The 21744-nt window shown below is 36.5% G+C and overlaps 1 protein-coding gene across 1 annotated transcript in view; it reads right to left on the reverse strand.

The window, feature by feature from the left end:
* ANKIB1 (ankyrin repeat and IBR domain containing 1) overlaps positions 1-21233 on the reverse strand; it is a gene marked incomplete at both ends in the record, with an annotated part of 56460 nt that extends 35227 nt beyond the window's left edge. Inside the window, 3 exons of the mRNA XM_079538706.1 lie at positions 1920-2102; positions 7975-8275; positions 21046-21233. Coding sequence (XP_079394832.1) covers positions 1920-2102; positions 7975-8275; positions 21046-21233 — 672 coding nt within the window. The remainder of the gene's footprint in view (positions 1-1919; positions 2103-7974; positions 8276-21045) is intronic.
* Between the last annotated feature and the right edge of the window lie 511 nt (positions 21234-21744).

A 21744-nucleotide genomic window follows, 5' to 3' on the forward strand; every position in this document is an offset into this window, starting at 1 on the left:
TTCTAAGGCTGATCTTTTTCAATTATTTTCAGTCACTCTGATGGATAGGATTGAAAGATGAACTTCCCCTGACTGCATATTCTTATCATGTCTCTGGTGCTAACACTCGTGCTGTCAGATACACAAGAAGTCCGAGAACCTTTCCCACTGAGAAGTTGCCAGGAAAGGTAAAGAAGAGAGAAACTATGAAGGCTGATTTGCTCTGTGCGAAACTCTAAGACTATCAATCAACGTGCCAAATTCCATGGTGACAGTTTTTGGCTTGTGAATCTTAAGGAATCTTAAGGAAAGCTGCCCTGGTATGTCAGATGGACACAGGTCTGCAGGCCTGCCTTCAGATCTCATGCTTAGCAACTTTTCCAGAAAGAAGTCAAACAAGGAACTGAACTATATTAATTTCCCTCATTGAAACGAACTCAAGTTAACACAGTTATCTTTCTCTTGAGTCCTTTGTAAATAGCAAGTCTTCAAGTTGATTAAGCTGAGAACCCACCGTAAACAATCGTAAGACATTATTTTCTCTTGCTGAAATTGCTCAAGGAGTTTGTGATTTGCCCCATCTGTATCTGTAAGTTTACTTTCTTTTCGCAGTGTTGCCATTATATAAATATAGTAATAAGAATGATTCAGGTTAAATAAAACAGTTACAATTCACCACCCTACATGACATTTTCTTCATTTAAGCAAAATTATTGCTATGATCCATCCAACAGCACAATCATCCAAATAGTTCTACATGTACAACCAAAGGAGTAGTAAACTGCAATCAAGGCAAGAAACAGCAGCAGCCTTTTACAGTGGTTTAACAATAGAGAAAATGTAATTTTGATCTATGTTCTTCAACACTTTGGATGCCTCTATAGGGGAATATTCAGAGAAACTGAGTTAATTACTCCTGTTATTTCAATAAACAAATTATATTAAACCTTAAAATCTGTCATCTAGGAGTGAACAACTTAAACAAGCTTGTTCATATTTGAATTTATTCAAGAAAATTAACCGAATAGTACTAAGATGCTCTAACTTTAAAACAGAAGTGACCACACCTGACATTTTTCAGGGAAACAGCTGATATGATATGAACCCATTCCCATTGAAACCTGAATGAACTTTCGTGTCACCAGGCCAAAGGGGACTGAGCTAGTAAAATGTAAGGAAATCTACTTTTTGAAATCCATTGCCCTGAATCCTATTTTATCCACATATTCTTACTTAGATTTTAGTTAATTATAATCATAGTCAGTAAGACATCATAATTCAAGCAAATATGTGTCAATGAATTTCACATCTTTTCAAAAAACGGGCTTCAAAGCAACAATCCTTGTTACGATCTGTCTTTCATACAGGTTCTGATATGCAGCAGCTTTAAGCATCATGTTATAAAACAAGAAAGCAAAAGACCTGTTTTTAAATCCTGCACTACTCAACAGGCTTTTGATAACATTCAACTCAGTCTCAGTCTGGGCAGATCAACGATAATCACAGAATCATAGAATTGTTGTTAATTGTTGATAATGTTTTTACTATTCTGTCTCACTGATATTCTTCTCTTCAGAATTTCTCCAGTTCTTACTTTTAGACAGGAAATGATCTGATGAAATAAAAATCTGATGAAGTAAAAACTTTGTTTTGGAGACTGCTTCCCAGCTCATTAGCCTCTCTGCACTTCCTCTACACTCACAGCTTGCAACACCTTCAGGGCAGTCCATGACAATTACAGTAAGAGTAAAACCTCTTCAGATGTGACAACAGAATTGTTACTTTCTCTGCTTAACTTGGAAGATACAAAAAGCTGTGTTCAAATGAAATATCTTCCAAATATACGGTACAAAGTACAGTGCATGTTGAATGTTTAACAACGTTCTGTCATAATGCAACTGCTACAAATACAAATGTGTAAATTTAAAGTATTCTCTGACCTCTTTTTTGTCTAAAGCAGCATACTCAGCTTCAATGCTTTCAGCTTCAGGATCACGTGAAAATACCATTCGAGATTCCAGGTTAAGAGCTAGCTCTTTGTGGTGTTGTTTCTCTGCACAGTCACATGGGGTATCTTTATTTTCATTTTCTGCAAACAAGTCTCCACCGTGTTTTACCAGAAGCTGAAAAAAGAGTAAATAGTTATCAATTACCAACTATAACAACATCCTGAAGAAATGATACATCAAGAAGAGAACAGAAAATAAGAACAAGGAAAACTGAAAGAAGGGATAAATATAGCAGCAATCACCTTTGGGAAGCAAATACCATGTCATTAAATATATTATTAGCTTATCACTGAATAAATAATTAATCATCAAATTCACTTACCACTACTTAATAAATTAAATTATTGTAACTGTTATTAAATAAATTACTGCTTGATTTAATATATAACTATACTACTGTAATTTCTTGGAACAAAAAATCACAGAAATATGTTAGAAGCTAATATGTTTTTGCTAGGGTTTGATCACTGCAGTTCAGCTGTACTGATATGGTCAGTGCTCCACAAAAAATGAAGGGCTTGAGATCATCAAGCACCCGGCAAGATGAAGCTATAGCCACCTTTAAATATTCTTTATATATGGGTGTAACTCCACTATTCTTCACATCAGTGATGGTGACAGAAGGTGGGAGAATCCCCAGGAAGGGAGGGAAGACGGGGATTAATTCATAAACAGCATTCAGCACCACTGGTAGCTCTACCTTAATTTTGAGAACAGGACAGAAAGAAATGACATGATGCAACCAAAAGCTAAACCAACCAACTGCAAAACCAGCAATTATTGTTCTACTGACAAGTAAATAGCATACAAGCTGGGTTACACTAACCTTACTGAATGCTTGATATCAAATATGTCTCTGTATAGTGCCACTGTCTTTTGTCAGTAGCCAGCCAGAAATGGAGTCTCTAGCTAATAAACACTAATTGTGCTGCTCTCCTTATCTTGGCAAACTTGTCTCCTGCTATAAACTCATCTGATATAAACAAGCAAAGCAAATGCCATACAAAAGTCAAGAGTACATAGTTCTGCTGATTTGTTGTGATGCCTCTATAGCACAGACTGAACTCTAATGGTGGAGCACTCAGGACAATCACTCACTATAAAAATGATTCACTACATCTCTAAATAAAAACAAAACCCATAATCATTATCTTGTTTTCAGACTGTCATAGCTATAATAATTCTATTCTGTACTTCAAATTTCAAAACTTAATTTTTTTTCTTCTAAAAAAATAAGATTTCCACATAAAGACTTGCTCTTCACAACATCTTTTTGATTGTGATCACTTCTTAATTTTCATCTTCAACATAGTGTTTTTCTTTAAGCTGTCACTATACAATACAGAGCAAATTTTACAGATCTGGAATAATTCATAGAATCACAGAATGGTTTGAGTCAGAAGGGATTAATGCTACTGTCATGGGCAGGAGGAACACCTAGGTTAGGCTGCTTCAAGTCCCATCAAAGCTGGCCTCGATCACTTCCAGGGATGGGGCATCCACAACTTACCTGGGCATCCCATGCAAGCGCCTCACTGCCCTCACTGTGAAGAATTTCTTCCTTACATCTCATCAATCCTACCCTTTATCAATTTATCAATGTCCTTTATCAGTATCAACCCCTTGTCTTGTCACTACACTCTCTGATAAAGAGTCTTTCCCTGGTCTTGTAGATTCCTTGAACACTTTTCCCATTTTCTCCAAAATTAAAAGATACGTAAAAAGCAGAAATTTGTGTCATCAAGGACGACACCATATTTTCTCCTCAAGCACAATATCAGGTAGAAATTAAGATAATACTAGGACAATTATCAAGATATCCAGCCTACACATACCTTGTTTTCTATTTGAACTTCTTGACAAAATCTTGCTAAAATTTTAGTAACTTGAATTTCACATTGACTGTACATTTTAAACTTTAACAAAAATTTAACATAATCATAAAAGACACCTTCTGAAGAAGAAAATTAATAAATAAACTTGAAAGAAGACTCCATAGACTTATGCATCTCAAAATCGAACTTGTAAGATGATGGATGTGTAAAATGATGTTAAGAATGACACCTTATTTCTTTGGTGCCACTGTTAAAAAGGCTCACGTCTGTTAAGAAATTAAAAAGATACTAATAATCTAATCACATAAAGAATTTAAATAATAAAAATGCTATTTAATATACCAAATACGCTGTGATAGAGTAATATATCTGCATTAAATCAAATCTATTCAATATAAAAGTCAAGCCTTTTTTTTCTGTTTAGTGTTTGGAGGAAAGCATGTTAACACGTCTTCAGCAATGTGCTCCACACAGTTGTTCTGCACAGAGAAGAAATTAAACACATGTGAATGGAGAAGAATTAAAACTCTGAACAACCTCAGCTAGTAGGTGGTTCACCCACACAGGAATATGTTCTTTCTCTCATTTCCTTATTTGGGCACAGTGGGGATAGAAGTTACAAGAATTGAGTTTCCCTGAAAAGTTATGGAAAAAAGAGATAGTTAATGAAGAATGCTGCTCTGAAGTGGCAGTAAATACCCCAACATGGCATGCAGCAGTTAATACATGCAAAAGGCACCCTGAGAAGTCCAAACAACCTTCAATTTACTGAACAGAGTGAAAAAACTCGAGGATTAAGTCTTTTTTTTTCTTTCTTTTTTTTCCCCAGATTTTTACATCTCAGGAACAAAGAGATTATTGTTGAATTCTTTTACTAAGCTCTGTTTCCTGCTTTCCATGATGTAGTGTTGCTGTTCACGTTGAAGGACTACAGACAATACTGGAAGACTGAAGACTGACTCATGTCAGATCATTTCACATGAGTTTTATTTTATTTTCACCAACTTTGTCTCAAAGAGGTTGTTAAGTGCTAAGCCACAACTTTCCTCATTTTCTGACATGAAAATTGTTTATATTCTGAACCATAATGTTTAGAAATAAATAGATCTTGGGGAAGGCTACATGGAACAACTGTGAGTGAAACTGTATTTTGAATATCCCTGTAGTTTGAATTTATCAGGCAGCTGGATCACACAAGTGGTATTAAAAAACAGAATGAGAGAGAAGTACATGGTCCTTTGCAATCCATAACCTTCTGTTTGCCTAATCTAAAATAAATACAAGTTGACAATCAACTTAAGAGCAGTATTAACTTAGACTTGATACTCATTTATAAACTAATTGCATCAAAAGAGACACAAAATCAATCATATAACCTTGCAAATAAGGAAAGTTTCACTCTAGTGTACAGGAGTAGCAAGGCAATATCTGTGTGCAATCCAGTTACTATGAACATAATTAGCTGGATCTGAGAATAATTTATCTAGAAAAGACTGTGACCTGGCTCCCTGGTGAAACTCAGGACACGTTTAACTAATTTCTAGCGAAGTGCTGATAACAAACTGCTTGCATGAGGCTTGCAGTAACTACATGGGACAGAGAAGAGAACGCCATAGATTTTGGCTGTGATACTGGAGGTTAAATATCAGAGTCTATTAGCAGCATCCTCTAAACTCTTCCCATAGTAAAGAGTGAACTTTCAGACACCCATAGGCTTAATTTACAGCATAGAAAACATCACAGGGAAGCAGTTTCCATTCATTAGAAGCTCAGAAAACTACAAAGGATGATCTTCATAATCACAGAACAAAAAGAGTGTTGGCTATAGACATAAAAAAGGCACTAGCTGAGGTTTTAAAGAGAGGACTAATGAAAAGCCAGAAAATAAAGAACAGCATACAGTTCAAGCCAGTGCACAGCTAAAGCTGGGCAACTGAAATGACAAATTTTAAATGAGAATGTTCAGATTATATCTGGAAACTTGGCAGAATACAACTAACACAACAAAGCAATACCACTGGATGTACCATGTAAGAATCACAGAGAAGTTCTCAGTGTTGGAGGGGTGGTGTCATATTCTATTTTTCTTTTTTAAAAAAATCATGGACAAATAAACTGGCTGTGCCAACAAATATCAGAGAATCCCAGTGGAATGCAATTCTGGATTTAAATACAAAGAGCATGAATGATCACCTGACCAAACTGCAACAATAGAAGTAGCATGCTAACAAAGAACAGTAATACTGCAAGAGTAGAACAAACAAACACAATCTTCAGTCACTAAATCTCCCAAGCAGATCAAGAAAATGCTGTGCTAAAGAGACTTAAATTAAATTTTCAAACTCTGGAAGTGACTGAATCATAGACAAATTAGTTAGCCAGCATATGAGAGGAGAAGTAACTTCTTACTTTGCTCAAAGAAATGTGCAAGACCTGACTGAAAATGTAGTGGTCAAAGAAGCACTTAATTCACAAAATGTACTTCAGACTCCATGTCCTTGAAACGATCCACTGTCTAATTCAGAAAGAGGTACTAAATAAAAGAGTGAAAAAAAATCTAGAGACATCAGAAGAATGTGTCAGGATAGAAGAGCAGGACGTATTTATACGGGAACAGGAAACTGACTCTGTCCCCTGCTGCAGAAAATATGAAGAACAGTCTGGAAAAAAGTAAATCTAAAAACACAATATATAAAGCTAATCGTGGTCTTGAACAATGTGCCAAATACATAGCAACTCAGAGTAAATCATTTCAAAACATCACAGAGTGCATCTGTCGATGTGTCTGTAAAGTCAGCTACCAAAAAACGAAGTGCAAGAGCAATCCCAGATAACATAAAACAGAAAAGTGATAGGAATTCAGCTTCTCAGTGGGTGTGCTACATAGATCCCCACGCTTTATGAAGGACACCAGCAAAAGTCCGTTTCAAATTGAAGTTTCAGCACAAGAAGTTCTAGAACAAATCAATAAACCAAATACTAATGAATCTTCAGCACCAGATGGTATTTATTCATGAGTCCTGATGGAATTTAAATATAAAATTTCTGAACTATTTATTACAATATGCAACCTATTGCTTACATCTTTGATAGTACAAGATTAGAAGATGGTAAGAGTAACATCAGTACTAAATATAGCTCCACAGAAAATTGAGAAAGTCGAGAACAGTACAACAAACTGTTGTTTGAAAAAACAACAAAAATTACTGAGAGGTACCTGGAGAAATTGGAAATAATGAGGAAAATACAGCATTGATTGAAGGAAATTACATATGACTTATTTATGAGATGTCTCTGAAGCAGTCAAGAAAAGAAGTTTGCTGATAGTTTACGTACAGACTTCCAAAGAATTCAACAAATACACTTAAGAAAAATAGAAAACTATAGAAAGCTTCTTGACCAAAGTAATGACTTGTTAAAAGGCATGAAAACAAGGAGAATTCTTGATGTTAGGATATATACTCTTATGAAAATGCTAGCTGTTTATGAAAATATTAGGTGTATTACATTGTGCTCTTTAAATTAAATTACTAGCATAATTAAATACTAGCTCTCATTATTTGGTATAGTTTAAAAATAAACTTGGTGGGAGACTTTCAAAGTTTTTATGATTTCCCATTACTCGTTGCTACCCAGTACTTTCACAAACATTAAAGAAATTTTTAATATGCAAAAAGGTAATTATATTGATGTATGCTAGCACTGATGTAAGGCATCCAATAAAAGGCTGGGCACTGTGAATTAAAGACCTGTTCCTGAAACATGGACGGCATTAGAACTTTAATTTTCCCTTAGGTAGTTACTTCACTTCTCTTTATACATACAGGTAATTTCTAGGCCTACTTTTAAAGCCTCTTCACCAGTGTTACAAACTTGTAATTATTTCCAACTTTTATAAGCCTATATCAGTTTATTTTGTGCTGAAGAGTTTATGTCATAAAGCCAATATAAAAGTAATCCATTTTTCTTTGTCTTCTACACAGTGTATGTTCCGAGCTGCTTAGCTTTGTCATTTTTTTTCAATTAATGAAAATACAAGTTAATTAAAAAGCTAATTCAACCAGATTGTTTTCCTTGAAACAGCCTTGTGAAACGCTGCATGTAATTTACTGACAGCAGTATAAGACTTGTGATCATATATCAACTTTTACCTCGACACAGGTTTTCATCCCTGAGGCAGCAGCATAGTGCAAAGGTGTATTTTTTTTGTTATCAACAGCATCAATGGCTGCTCGTTCATACTGTCCTTCATCCAGCTTTGCTCCCTTCCATTTCAAGATCATTTGCAGGCAGTCTGCTCTTCTGCAATCATCTTCGGAGGGTCTTGTCAGGCGAGGATGAAGAGCTCCTTCTGAGATCATGATCTGAGGTCCCATACACAGTAAGTGCATAGACGTCTCATTGTGCACATTCCGTTTATTTGGGTTACCATCTCTAACAAAAAGGAAAGTTCTGCAAAGGAAGGGAAACAGAAGAGAGATAATTAGCACACAATTCCTCTCATTTTCTTGAAGTGGGAAAGCTCTATTATGACAGCTTTCTTTTCCTTTTGCCAAGATTTTATAAGTTATGTGACAGATATACATTCTTAATCGATAATTTCTATTAGATATGTTAACATGTAAAAAAAAAAATCATTAATCTACACTCCATACGGTGCTCACAAATTGTTTTAATGACTCTTTTAATGCCTTCCAAAGACAACAAATTGTTTTTATTTTCATTCTGGGAAACCAAGAGTAAATCAGTCTGTTCAAGAACCTTGTTCAGAACACCAGTCCATGCGCCCTTATGAAAAGCTGGAGGAGAATTTACATCCAGTCGAGCTCTTTTTGGAGTCAATAGCCAAGATCTGCATGAGTTACCGAAATATCAACAGTCCATTTGATTTCTTGGAGTGTGGCAAATTTTTGTAGGCCAAGTTTTTTCTAAAATTCTGCACTGTATTGCAAGAAGTGTTATTAAGGCACAAGACTGATTAAATAGATCATTTCTTTTTATCATGCAAATGCCCACCTATACAGGTGACAGGGGTTGGCAAGTCTTTTCTCAGAATGCTTTAGCTGCTGTTCACAGTGGACAATAAACTGTGGCAACAAAAAGGATCAGCTGAGAAATGAGAGGAAAAGAACAGATCGATTCCTGGAATTGCAAATCTGATTCCTGACAGCTCCTGAGGCAATATAGCTTTCTGCTGCTTCTTGCCAGCAACGAATCATAGAAATTACAATCCAGTTCTGAAATGGAAGAAATGAGACATAACATACAAGATCTACGAAGCCAAACTTGCCTTATTCTTTTGAGGTATATAATATTAATATAATAAATGTTAAAATAATAATATATTGAGATAATTTTTTTTCCTCAAGGGAGGGAGAATGCTAGGAAATTGAAAGGAAGAAAGATTGTTTCCTTATAAACAGCCATGGGAACACTGCTAAGGAATGCTTCAGAACCAAGTTTTCACAAAACCATTATGATCTTATGGAAAGTTTTGATAGAGAATGGTTCCCTTGCTGTTTTTCATGACCCCATTCCTACACAGTCTAGCATACTTATAATCCTCCCAGGGTATCTGTCCCTGCATCTACTGCCTGTGCATTTTCTTCTTGCTCTCAAGTTTGACCAGCAGATCCTGGTTCATCCATGTTGGACTCTGGCATTATTTTCCTGACTTCTCACACCTGGGGATGGAGAGTTCTTGAGCACTAAGGAAAGCTTCCTTAAAGATCTGCCAGCTCTGCTCCACTCCCCTGTCCTTGAGGACAGTTTCCCAGGGGATTTAGCAGTCTAACTCCCTAAAGAGCTGGAAGTTAGCTTTCTGATAAATTTAGCATCTGATTTTACTTTTTGTCTGTCCCATGATGTAACAAACAATTTCCAAGCTTCTCTATAAAAAAAAAGTTTGTGAAGGTAGCAGACTCCCCCAGATTCATGTGGAATGAGCTGAGATGAAATTGTGATAAAGACGGGCTCAGATCACTTCTGCAATTACTACAGCAGTCTATGGGAAAGTAACAGGATACCAAAAATGCCAGTTCTTATGCAGAAGCACTTGGTAAGAATTCCTGAGGACAAACACAAGGAAGAGCAGAGACAAAAGGCCTCACCTGGTACAGAGGCCTAGCAGCCTGCTAGGATTCAGCGCTGCAAGCAGGGTGTACTTTGCCTTTTACATCAAGTGAAAATTTATTTCAGAGTTTGAACTTAATCTGCATAATGCGATAGATGGCTGCATTAATCAGACCCACAGTCTTCAAATGTCAGGAGTGTCTTTCAGGTGTTCATTAACCACATCTTTTCCTCCCACCTCAAGTTGCTTTATACCCAACATAATGACTCCTGCTACTTCTTTAACTCAAAGTAAAATGTCACTTTAAAATTCAGTGAAGACCCGGGCTTCAGCTTTTTTAATTGCCAGAAGGCCTTCATCATCACCTCCCAAATCACATGAAGTTTCTCTAGCTATCTAAACATCACTGTCTAGACTTGGTAACACTTCTGTTTTCTGTTTTTATTTAGCACTTTATCATCGCTTAAATTCCATGCTGTGGTATTTTAAAACATGTGATTCACTCCTGAATCAGGTTACAATGCATCTGATTATGGAACAGCACAATGTTTTTGTGGTGACCTGTAAAAGCTGTAAATCACATACACTTTTTCTTACAAAACGTTCTTAAAACTTACTTAAACTTATTTAGAAAACTAACTCTATTTCTCCCGACAACTCTATGATGGTTCTATTTAATAATGCAAATATATGGAGATCTAATCCATATTAGAATACTTGTATGCTGTAACCTAATATTTTTACACTACTTAGATTTGTATAGGTAGCCATTGTAGAAGATTCAAGTACTGCACATACAAATGCAGTGGAATTGGTTGCATTACACTTGTTCTCTTTCACTTGAAAACAGCCCTAGGCTGAAACTCTGCATAAATGCAGAACTTCAGGGCTGTCATGCCAGTATACCTTTTCAAAACCAAAAATTCTCTCTAAAGAGTTAATTTAAAAGTCAGCTTTAGTAGTGAATAAGTATTGCTATAAATTTCTTTCACCATAAAATTAAGCTTCATGGAAAAGTATAATAAAACTCTGGTTTTAAGAAGTTATAGAATAAAATCACAGGGTTACTTAGGGAGGAAAAGATTCTTAAGATCATATATTCAAACCATCAACCTAAAATGTCCACTTGCAGGTTTCTATTTTAAACAAACAGTAAAAAGACAGGATGGATTTAAATTTTCTAAACTGTCATTGTGCAGTTAGAGATAAATCCAAAGCACCTCTCTAGTAGACCATTCTCCTAATATCAATATCTGCCCTTATGTGAAAACTACATGGTAAAAGAGTGTCTAACCATCTCTACGAAATCTTCAGTGAGAAACATCTTCTGCACACATCTCTCAATGTTCACTTAAAATATAAGCAAAATTTCTAATACAATTTTGTGGGTTTTGTAAACATCATTGGTGTGGAAAAAAAAAAAACATTTTACATAGGGACAATTGCTTGTTCATCTTGTTTGTTGCTAACTTTCTGTGTCTTATAAATGGGTGTGACAAACACCAGTGCTAGCAAAGGCAACCATCACCTCACTGGAAACATAAAAAGCATCCCTATCTTTTCTTTATAATTTGCAGAAGTCAAAGGAACAACCAAAGCTGAAAATCCACAACTTTAAGTTCAGAGAAGATGACTAATATCTAAAGAAGGGTAAATCAATAGATTTTGTACCACACGATCGTTATTTGACAGGGCTCCATTTTTACCAAGGTATTTGGTGTGTAACACTTCCAAAGCTCAGTGCCATAGGCCCATCTGATCTGGCTTGTAACTTCAGAGGTATAAAAAGCTACGTTTTGCTTGGAAATGTACTGGTAGAGTGAAAAAAAAAAAAACACTGCATACGGGAAATACCACGTAATCACAAGACAGTCACACTTTTCTTTAGTTTTACAGCTTCCAGATTTTGCATCAAGCTGTAGCTCTCTACAGAATCCAAACTTGAGGTGACAAACCCATGAAAAAAAAGTGTTGAAAAAGTGGCAAAAAAGAAATGTCTGTAACATTTACACCTACTACTATCCATATTTGGACAAAAGCAGCAAGAGACTCAACACAAATAGGCTGTGAATTTGAATAATAAACAACTGACACATCCCCTCACTCTGAGAAGCATCAACACAACTATTTCATCAGGTTTTAATAAAAAGTAGGGATGGAAACATGTATGGCCTGTTATGCAGATGCTACAGAATATACTTATTTATAGCTATACACATTTCTACACGTATAGATACATGTACATTCATAAAACATGAATACATATATACATATATATTACAAAAATAAAACCAAAATAAAAGCCATTGTAAAGTGAAAGTGCAAGGCACATAGTATACCATGTAAATATAATGCAAGTTGCACTACTTTAAGCAAGATGTACAGCAAAAACGTAATCTAATCTGCACAGGCTTCTCCTTCAGAATATTTCTTCTGGTCCTTGAGTTAGCTAGCCCAGTGAAGTCCAGCTCACTATTAAAAGAGTTAACATTGCATAAGTGAAAGCAAACAGCTTTTTGAGCAAGTATGGTTAAGCCATGAGTTACCAAAATACAGAAAAGAGCCAAACATTTTTACCCAGTCATTTAAGATGCTCATGCAATGAATTAAGCCAAGTTACTGCATCATTCAACTTCCAAACACAGCAGGTCAACACTGACATGTTACTTTGATGTCAACCTTGAATAACGATGGACATTTCATTAATATGAAGTACTTCCTCTCCACCCCTCCAAAATGTACAAATAACTATTCTATTTCTATTCTAGAAAGCACTTGAAGAATTCCTTTTTGTCATGACTGATGGCTGTACACAAGTATGGACTGGTTTAAATGATATTGTGAAAAGTTTAAGTATTTGCCTGATGTTAACAGCCACACAGAGTAACAACAATTACTGATACTTTTATCCATTAGATGGTAGTAGGAAATTCTTTATTAGTATTTACAGTCTTTTCCTCTCTTTCCTCAAGATTCTTATGTTTCTCCTACAGTCCAAGGATCCATATGTAGTTAAAAAAGAACTGGGTAGGATTCAGTGACTATCTCTACTCTAAGATAAAGAATCTCCTGATAGATTATTAAACCCAGCCTATTTATTTAAAAAAACAAAACAAACAAAAAACCCCCCAACAAACAAATCCACAAAACTCCAACAACAAAACACCATGGAACTATTATCCTGACTTTTTATAAGCCTTAAATTCAACTTACTCCTTGCCTAAGAACTGTTATTAACACTGCCAGAGTGTAGTGTTAATAACACTAATAATATTCTGTTAAAGTAAGGACTAAGGTTATACCAGCTGCAGTTTGGGCTACTGGCAAAACATGGGAATCAGTGGAGAGGCTGGCATGGATACTGCATTGCTGATGGAAGTCTGCAAAGAGTTAATTATTCATTCCAAAATTTGAAGTCTTCACAGACATTTTAAGATCTCTTATGTCAAGGACTTCACTCTAGCTCCAGATCTTGTATTTTTCCTAATCAGAAACGCCTTCCATTTTTCCCATTCATATGACTCCTATCAAGAGCATCTGGCAAAATGAATTAAATCCATTTCCTGAGTACTCAAACAATTTCTACAGATTTTCATAGATAACCATTCATTTGAGGATCAAGTCCAGAGCTTGGTGCATATGAATCATATCTCAGAGCAACCAAAGATTCAAATGAAATTCTTTGGCTCTGCCAACATTTGCTGTTCCACTTACGGGCTTAACGTAATGTCCAGTACAAAAATACTGCCTAGAACTCAAGCATTGTCTTCAATTTCTTTTAAACCAACTCAATAAAGCCTCATAATCTTTTCCACTGCATTGCTGCAATTTCAATTACTGCCTTCCCAAATACCTTGCTTTCAAAAAGATTACTGAGGTAACTAAAAGTAGGTCACCAGCTGGTCTGACTGCAGCTGGACTGACTCACGTTAACATAGCATCCTACCACTTAAAGACATTTAAGAAAGGTATTACATAGATATGCATCAACCAGAACCTGTTGTTTTCCTAACTAAAAAGAAGCAAATATATTGAAAAGTTGTAGTGGCTTTGTGCCAGCTATTAAGACAGAGTATGACTTTCTGCAGAAGTAACCTTTAGCTTGGTACAGCAAAGAAGACCAAGAGGGACAATGCGGGAGTGTCAAAGGGATACAAAGGAATTGTGGAGCACAGACCCAAACTATGCTAAAAGCAATGAACACAAAACTTGGTCAATCCTTCCAGTGCACCAAAAGCAATCATGCTTTATACAAGGTTCTAAAGCCTGTTAGAAGGGACAGCAGCACCAAAACACAGAATTAAATCATTCCTTGTACAAGAAGGTAACAACATCCTTACGTTACCTTTAACTGCTACGTATGCTTTAACTGCATTAGCTAAACAGCTAATGGCTGGATTTTATTTTTGATTGATCTCAGCGTGGCCTCTTGGACAGCTAGAAATGCTGCTTCCATGATTCCATGCCACTTCTAGCTTCTATTTCAGTATTTTAAGTAAGATTTTAAAAGAAAAAGAGTTGTGTGCCAAATTAGAAGCAGCTTCCAACAGAACTGGCTGCTTACCAGCCACTTTTGTGACTCGAAGTCTTCTGTAATGCAAAATCTGTATGATTTTCATTGCTTTCTCTGGCCCCTCATCCTAGTCATTTCTTTAGAGCTAGAAGCAATTCCCTAACTTCGGTGCGATCTTCTCAGCTTTTAGAGGCTCATAGAATTGCCTGGGTTGAACAGGACCACGGTGGTCATCTAGTTTCAAACCCCCTGCTATGTGCAAGGTTGCCAAGCTTTCTTTCCAAATACATCCTTTGAATCAGTTTTTTTCTAAAATGCTACCCACGTAGAATGCTCTTCTCAAGTAACTGAGATTATTTTAGATTGGTTTTAAAAAAATGTCAGATGAAATAATAACCATGAAACTACGAAGGAATGAGCTCATCTTTACCATTTAAACACAAAGCTTTGTATTTCTGTGCAGGGACTATTATCTTCCTAGCAGCGTGTAAATCACCTTGCAGTGTATGACATCTAGTGTTGATATTATTTATATAGCAGCAATGATGAAATTACACAGCCAGTACTAGCAGGCTTTTTATCCCTTTTATTCTTTCTACAAAATATGAATGTATTACAAAGATTGTCTCATCTTCCTCTCTCTCTCTCCTATTCTCCAGAAAAACCCATTCAATCTGCATGTTGCTTGATGTTTAATGACATCAATAGAAGAGGCTTTTCATTTTCCTTAAGTGTCTCAATGAAGTGATTTTATTTAAATTGGAAAATGTATGAATTTTAAACATTGACTCATTGACAGTCTATATATAATGTCACTGAATACGTTAGCTGGATATAGCATTTAGCAATGAGACACTGACAGATTTCTGCTTATCAGACACTCCAAGTCTCCCAGCCATCATTTCTGTAACTACTGAACCAGCAGACCTGTCTGCTGAGGAAGCCAGGTGTGCCCAACTCCAGGGTTGAGCTACCTGACACAGTGATCCAGCAGGTACCAGCCACCTTCACAATCACAAACACTACATGGTAACAAAACTAACTTAGTCATCCTGGTGCAAAGGACCAGAGCTATACTCTCCTTCTTTACAGCACAAATGTAATTTTACTTTGCCTATGGTCAAACAATCACAGGATTTTATTAAGGAAAACAGATAACATAGAATAAAGAGTCTTCATAAATGTACTGCATTCATACATCTCATCTCACCAATAAGGTTATTTTTACAGTATTTGATTTGCAAGAAAAGGAAAAGGAGAATAATATGGAAACAGATTATAATCTGAATAACAAAACATTAACAGTCTCTAACTGCAGGGAAGAGCACATAACCTAATGTTTTTGGTTTTATAAAAGTTGCAGAAAATCCCAGTAACAAGGAGAAACAGTATCTAAATACACTCAACAGTAGCATCTGTAACTAGAGGAGAAAAATACTTTGTTTCAGCAGGACTAATCCCAATTTCCAGACTCTTCTGTAACTGGAAACCTTTGCTTTTACCACTCTGGAAAAAATTATCTTCACAAGCTATTGCTGTCTCACTGCTTCTATTGACTTCCCCTGGTGTTCTGCTTAGGACCAGTAGTAACTGCTCCAAATGAGCCAGTTTGGGCTTGAGTACTCACAAAGAGCTATGACTTAGCAGTATAAAGACCCTCAACATGAGGAAAAACTTCTTCACCCTGAGGACACAGAGCACAGGTTGCCCAGAGAGGTTGTGGAGTCTCCCTTCTCTGGAGATCTTAAATCCTGCCTGGAGACAGTGTTGTGCAACGTGCTCTGGGTGGCCCTGCTCGAAGAGGGGGTAGGACAAGATTACCTCCAGAGATCCCTTCCGCTCAGTCTCTTTATGTGTCTGAATACGAGAGAAAATGTGACAAGGATTCAAAAAGCTCCCAAGTAAAACTACAACATTGAAAGTCACACCACAACATATGCTGCAGAACTATAGGTTATCTAAGAAGGTTTTCCCCTATGTGCTCTTTGTCTGCACTGTTTTTATATCCATTCACTGAACATAATTTAAACTTACCTTTTGAATAAGAATCAAGACTTTCATTCATAATGGATTATGAGAAATCTTAAGAGTGGAATTAAAATCAATTTGTATGCTGCACAAGGTTCTAAAATCAGAGTGCTACGTATGTTCTTTTTATGTTTCTGATGGTCATGTAACTTTTTATTTTACTTCCAGAAGTCTTGTCTATTATCCACTGACAACTACCTATTTATTAAATTGTGATGAACATAATCTGAATAGCAAATCTGAATAGTTTTGTAACACGGATGACCTTACTGAACTAGATCTATTAGCAACCAAGGCAAACTTTTCTGAAAGTCAATGCTCAATTTAAGTAGCTACAGCAGATATCCACAGGCCATAGCAGAAAACCAGTGAGTAAATGACGCTCAAATTGTTGCTGTGATATTTACAATATAGTCCAAGAAAGAAAACTTAAATTTTTAGTCCTTCCAAAATGGAAAATAATCTTCTAGTTTTCTAGAGAGATGTTAAGGTGTATTTTTTCTTTGCTCCTTTCCATTTTTAATAAAAGGCCCCGGGCTGATTGGGGCTGCCAAATCCAGCAGCTCATGGGAAGGAAGGTTGCTGTGTGGGGAGCCAGAAGTAGGCTTAGACATAGGTGAGGCCATGCACATAACACATTCATGCACATGAATGCAATACATGTGCAGCATATGTAGATCCACACAGACAGAAACACTCAGCACTCATGTGACCACAAACACCATCAGTGATCCTTATTCCATTCCACTCTGTTGATGAGCAGGATGAAGGTCCAACAGTGGGCAAAATATACAACTGAACAGTTTTGATCCCTTCAGTGAGCAGCCTGGGATACGTTGATCCCATAACTGGCATTTTTCATGGCCTGGTTCTTCCAATTACCTAACACACCCATGCACATGTGACACAGGTCCCCTGCTTCAGACACTCAAAAACTCCCAGCACCTCATGCACTTAAGCACATGCACATATGCAGACTGATCTCTTCGCCTCCTGGCTGAGCTGCACGCTTGAGGCTGCCTCTCTGCACAAAGCTTCCAGGGCACCGACCCTACTTGCTGGCTCCTCCAGCTTGATCCCCACTAGCGATGGTACACTGACATTGTGATATAACATGCATGTGTTCTGCTCTTTCCAGCTTGCTGCCACCACAGGCTCAGGGACTTCAGCTGTTGGTGCTTAGGCCTCTATAAAAAACATGCACACAGAGCAACACTTAAAAATAGCATTTAATGAGGCCAGAATGGAAAGCAGTGACCAGGCACAGGGCATGGGCAAACAGAACAACCAGCCACTTACTTTCATGTCCTGATTGGGCAGACAAAATGAGCCACTGGGAATCACTGAATCCTACACAGCCTTTGGAAATTTCATGCAGCACTATGAACGTTCTCGTTTGTGCTAATTAGTCACAACCAGCAGTTTTTGTGTTTTAAACATTAAATGCTCAGTAAAAGAAAGTGATCAGTCAGAGTAAACATTATTTTGGGCTGTAGACCAAATAAAAGTTTCATATTAACTGAATGCCTAACTATTTTCCCTTTTTTATTTCAACTTTTTTAATATATCAAAGCTTTCTATGATACTCATGAAAATTATCACAGATACAAACCTGGTATTTTAACACATTCTTGAAGAATCTAGAAAAACGAAAATAAATTAATTGCTCATTTACAGAGTTCTACACATAAGTGTGAGGCTACTGTCTGGTTATATGCTACACACAGTTTCTAGACTGTAAAAACTAGATGAAAAGCATAGCAACTGGATGACTCAGATTGCTGACCTGGTGTAAAACAACTGTATGGTTAAAAACATCTTAGGAATTTTTATGAGCGTAACTTTCTGTCAGTAAAGTTCATGCTGAATTATATAAAGGTAGGTCAGCAGTTTTGCTTCAAGAGCCTTTAACCTCTTCTCCAGATTCTTCTGTTTCTTCACTTTGAGATGATTATACCAGGATGTCCTCAGCTCTCTTTCATTAAAAACATGGTGTCTGTACTTTCACTGAACCTTTCAACTGCCACCACCAGCTACCAGACAATCAGAGATTCTGTCCATTTGTTTTAGTACTGGGCAACAGCACTGTCCGACAGGCTATTTCTGAGCATCCCACAGCATCTATTTTAACATATTCTACCATTCAACAAGTGTATTGCCAAATGCATCACACTACTCTGCTTTGAGAAAATTTTGCAAAATGAATATAGGCATGTAAGTTAATATTTAGTTAATATCCATCTACTGTAACATGAATATCAGCCTATGGAAAAAAACCAGAATGATGCAGTATACAAGATACTGCGTAGAGTTTGAACTACAAGTAAGTGTAGCCACAGATTCCCGAATATTCAAAATGTTCCCTAAATAAATATACAATACTGTAGTATTATGGATAGTCCATAATAGCAAATCTCTCTCAAAACATATACAGTTTAAAAATCATTTATATTTAGCTACTGTACCCCATCAGTAAATCAAAGTATTCATTTCAATATTCAATTTATTTAATCACTACCTGTATCCACAAGAAGAGACTTGACTGGGAATCACTTGTATCCTTCCTAGCATTAGCTTCATAAACAAGCACACTGCAAGTCTTACTACTTCTTTCACATAAAAAGGCTTTTTGTGTGTGTGTGTGTGTAGTATCTGTCACAGATGATTTCTGAACAAATTGGTTACAAGGACAGCAGAAAAGCAAGTGGGAAAAAGAACCTCAATAAAACCATAATTCCAACAGTACAGGTTTTAATAGCAGGCTCTAGTAAACACAGGTACCTTCACAATATTTATTAGCAAAAAAATGTACTGCAAATCTTGGACACAAACTAGGAAAATGAATGATTCATCATTTGTTTATAATGTGTGCAAAATAAAACTGGGTTTTCTTGTGAGACTTAGAAGCCATGTAGCTAGAAGTAAAATGTCATTTCTAAATTACTGATTATTTCTAATGCAAAGCAGCTATTCTAGATCTCATCATAATGGCAAAATATAAACTAACTAATGGATTGCTCAGCAGTCACTAATTATGACTCCATTTCTTCCTGTGTATGCAAACAACTTCATATATTCTTTTAATGAGGCTGCATTTTCTTAAACTGAGAGAACCAACCTGTACATTTCAGAGAGAAAAATCACATAAAACGTAAATACGATCTGGATGCTATTTTATATAATGTTTATTTAGAATTCTTTTACAACTGAGAACGAGAAATGAGAATGTTCTGAGGATGTTAGGAAATTAGAAAATGATTCAACGGTGAAATTAAAAGATCAATTAAGTGGGAAAGAAAAGTATTCAGCAAAAAATCAAGGCAGAGAAATCATGCAGCATAAAAAACTGAAGAAAAAATATAGCAGCAGGCCTGGCAAGTAAGTAGTTTCAGCATAGAGCAAACCACAGGCACATCAGTTGTAGATGCAAGCACAGAGATAAAATGCATATTAACAGCAGGACAGTTCAACATAGGTCTCTGTCCCATTTCCTAGTGTAAGTAGGAGGCTATTAATGAAATTCTCTCTAACTCATTATTGACCTGGTTTCATCTGAGACAGAGTTGTTTATTCTTTCATAGTGTTTGGTACGATGCTATGCCTTGGCTTTAGGAGGAAAACAATGTTGACAGTACACAGATGTTCTACTTGTTGCTAAGTGGTGCTGTGAGGAACCAATGACATTCAAATTTTTCAGCTTCTCCTATTGTCCTGCCAGTGAGAGGGGGTGAGGGGGAGCACAAGGTGCTGGGAAGCGACAGAACCAGGACAGCTGAGTTAAACGGGTCAGAGGGATATTCCATACCATATGACATCACACAAAAAAACCTTGAAAAACGATGGGGAGTTGGCTGGGTGGACAGCCCCTGCTTGGGGATTAGCTGGGTTAAACCACAATTACCTACTAAAGAAAAGGTTTAGCAATGTTTACTCAGAATTAAATTTATAATATACTAGGCTGGAACAGCTTGTACCTATGATCTCTGGACATGGATAAGATGTGAAACTCCACGTTGTTAATCTTTAATTGGTGTTAAAGCACTGACAAAAATAGGCAAGGATGGGAGTAGCTACAATACAGCTGTATATATTGACCAACAATAATACATTTACTCATATTCAAGTTTGCTGCTATTGTCCAAAATGGAAAATAAAATTGGGTAAAAAAAGAATAAATACATATTGTCCCATCTGAAAGTCTATGTAATCAGTATGGCATCCATTAGTTATGACACAGACTCTTTTCAAACAGGAAAACACAAAGGTTTCTTCCAACACACACCAATCTGTGATCAAGAACAGTAAAATAGTCATTATTTTCAAAGAGCTGTGGCATAGGAGTCGTCAGGAAACAATCTGAAATTGTCTACAATGATGTTATGGAGAGAGAACAAAGACGAAAAATAAAATTAAAATCTGCTATACCAGACTGGGATTATAGACTAATTTGCATGTTTTCCATTACTATTTGAAAATGTCACAAATTCTGCTGCAACATACGTACATAAACATGTTCATATGCACACACACAGTATTTATAACCTAGCTAAAACCTTTGAATTCCTTAGATCAGTTATTCAGACAAACAAAATACTGAATTGCACTCACCCCAGGATACGGTTCATTCCATGCCTAGCAGCATAATGGAGTGGAGTATTGTGCTGGTAAGTTTCTCCATACGAAGTATTTGGGTCAAGAGTTTCTTTTAGTTGAGGGTTACTCTCATATATTTGGCAGGCCAGATTTTCATCTCCATTTATAAGAGCTTTGCGGAATTTGGTGGTTGTATTTCCCATGTTGCTATTCTAGCTATCAATGGCACTTTTTCCTTTCCCCTTCATCCACTTGTCATGAGGTTCTGTAACATGCTTCACAGCCTAAAAAGACAAACAGTATGTTAGTTATTTTGTAAAGCACTCTTTCCCAGATGAATTAACCCAGAGCTGCAGCACTGTAAGCGTGCACGTGAAGAGTACTTAGGGCCTAAAACCTCTGCTCACAAATTCCTGAAGTCCTTATAGGTAGGATACACACAAATTCCCAATTATTCACAGATTATTTCCCTATCGAGTATTTTCATTACAGATACTCTTGAAACATAAAGAGGGCCAAGATACATCTATATTAACAGACATGGATGAAAAGTGAATTTCCACCGCTTGAGAAGCAAGTAAGAAATTAGAACTGATTTCAAAACATAGTACAACCAAAGACAAACCCTTCAATAGAGGTAAAATTCTTCAAAAGTACGCAAGAAACCAGACCTCAGTTTAACTGTTACTTAAAGAACACCAGGTAAAATACTCT

This window comes from Tetrao urogallus, assembly GCF_951394365.1.
Source record: "Tetrao urogallus genome assembly, chromosome: 7".
In the NCBI taxonomy this organism is placed as follows: domain Eukaryota; kingdom Metazoa; phylum Chordata; class Aves; order Galliformes; family Phasianidae; genus Tetrao; species Tetrao urogallus.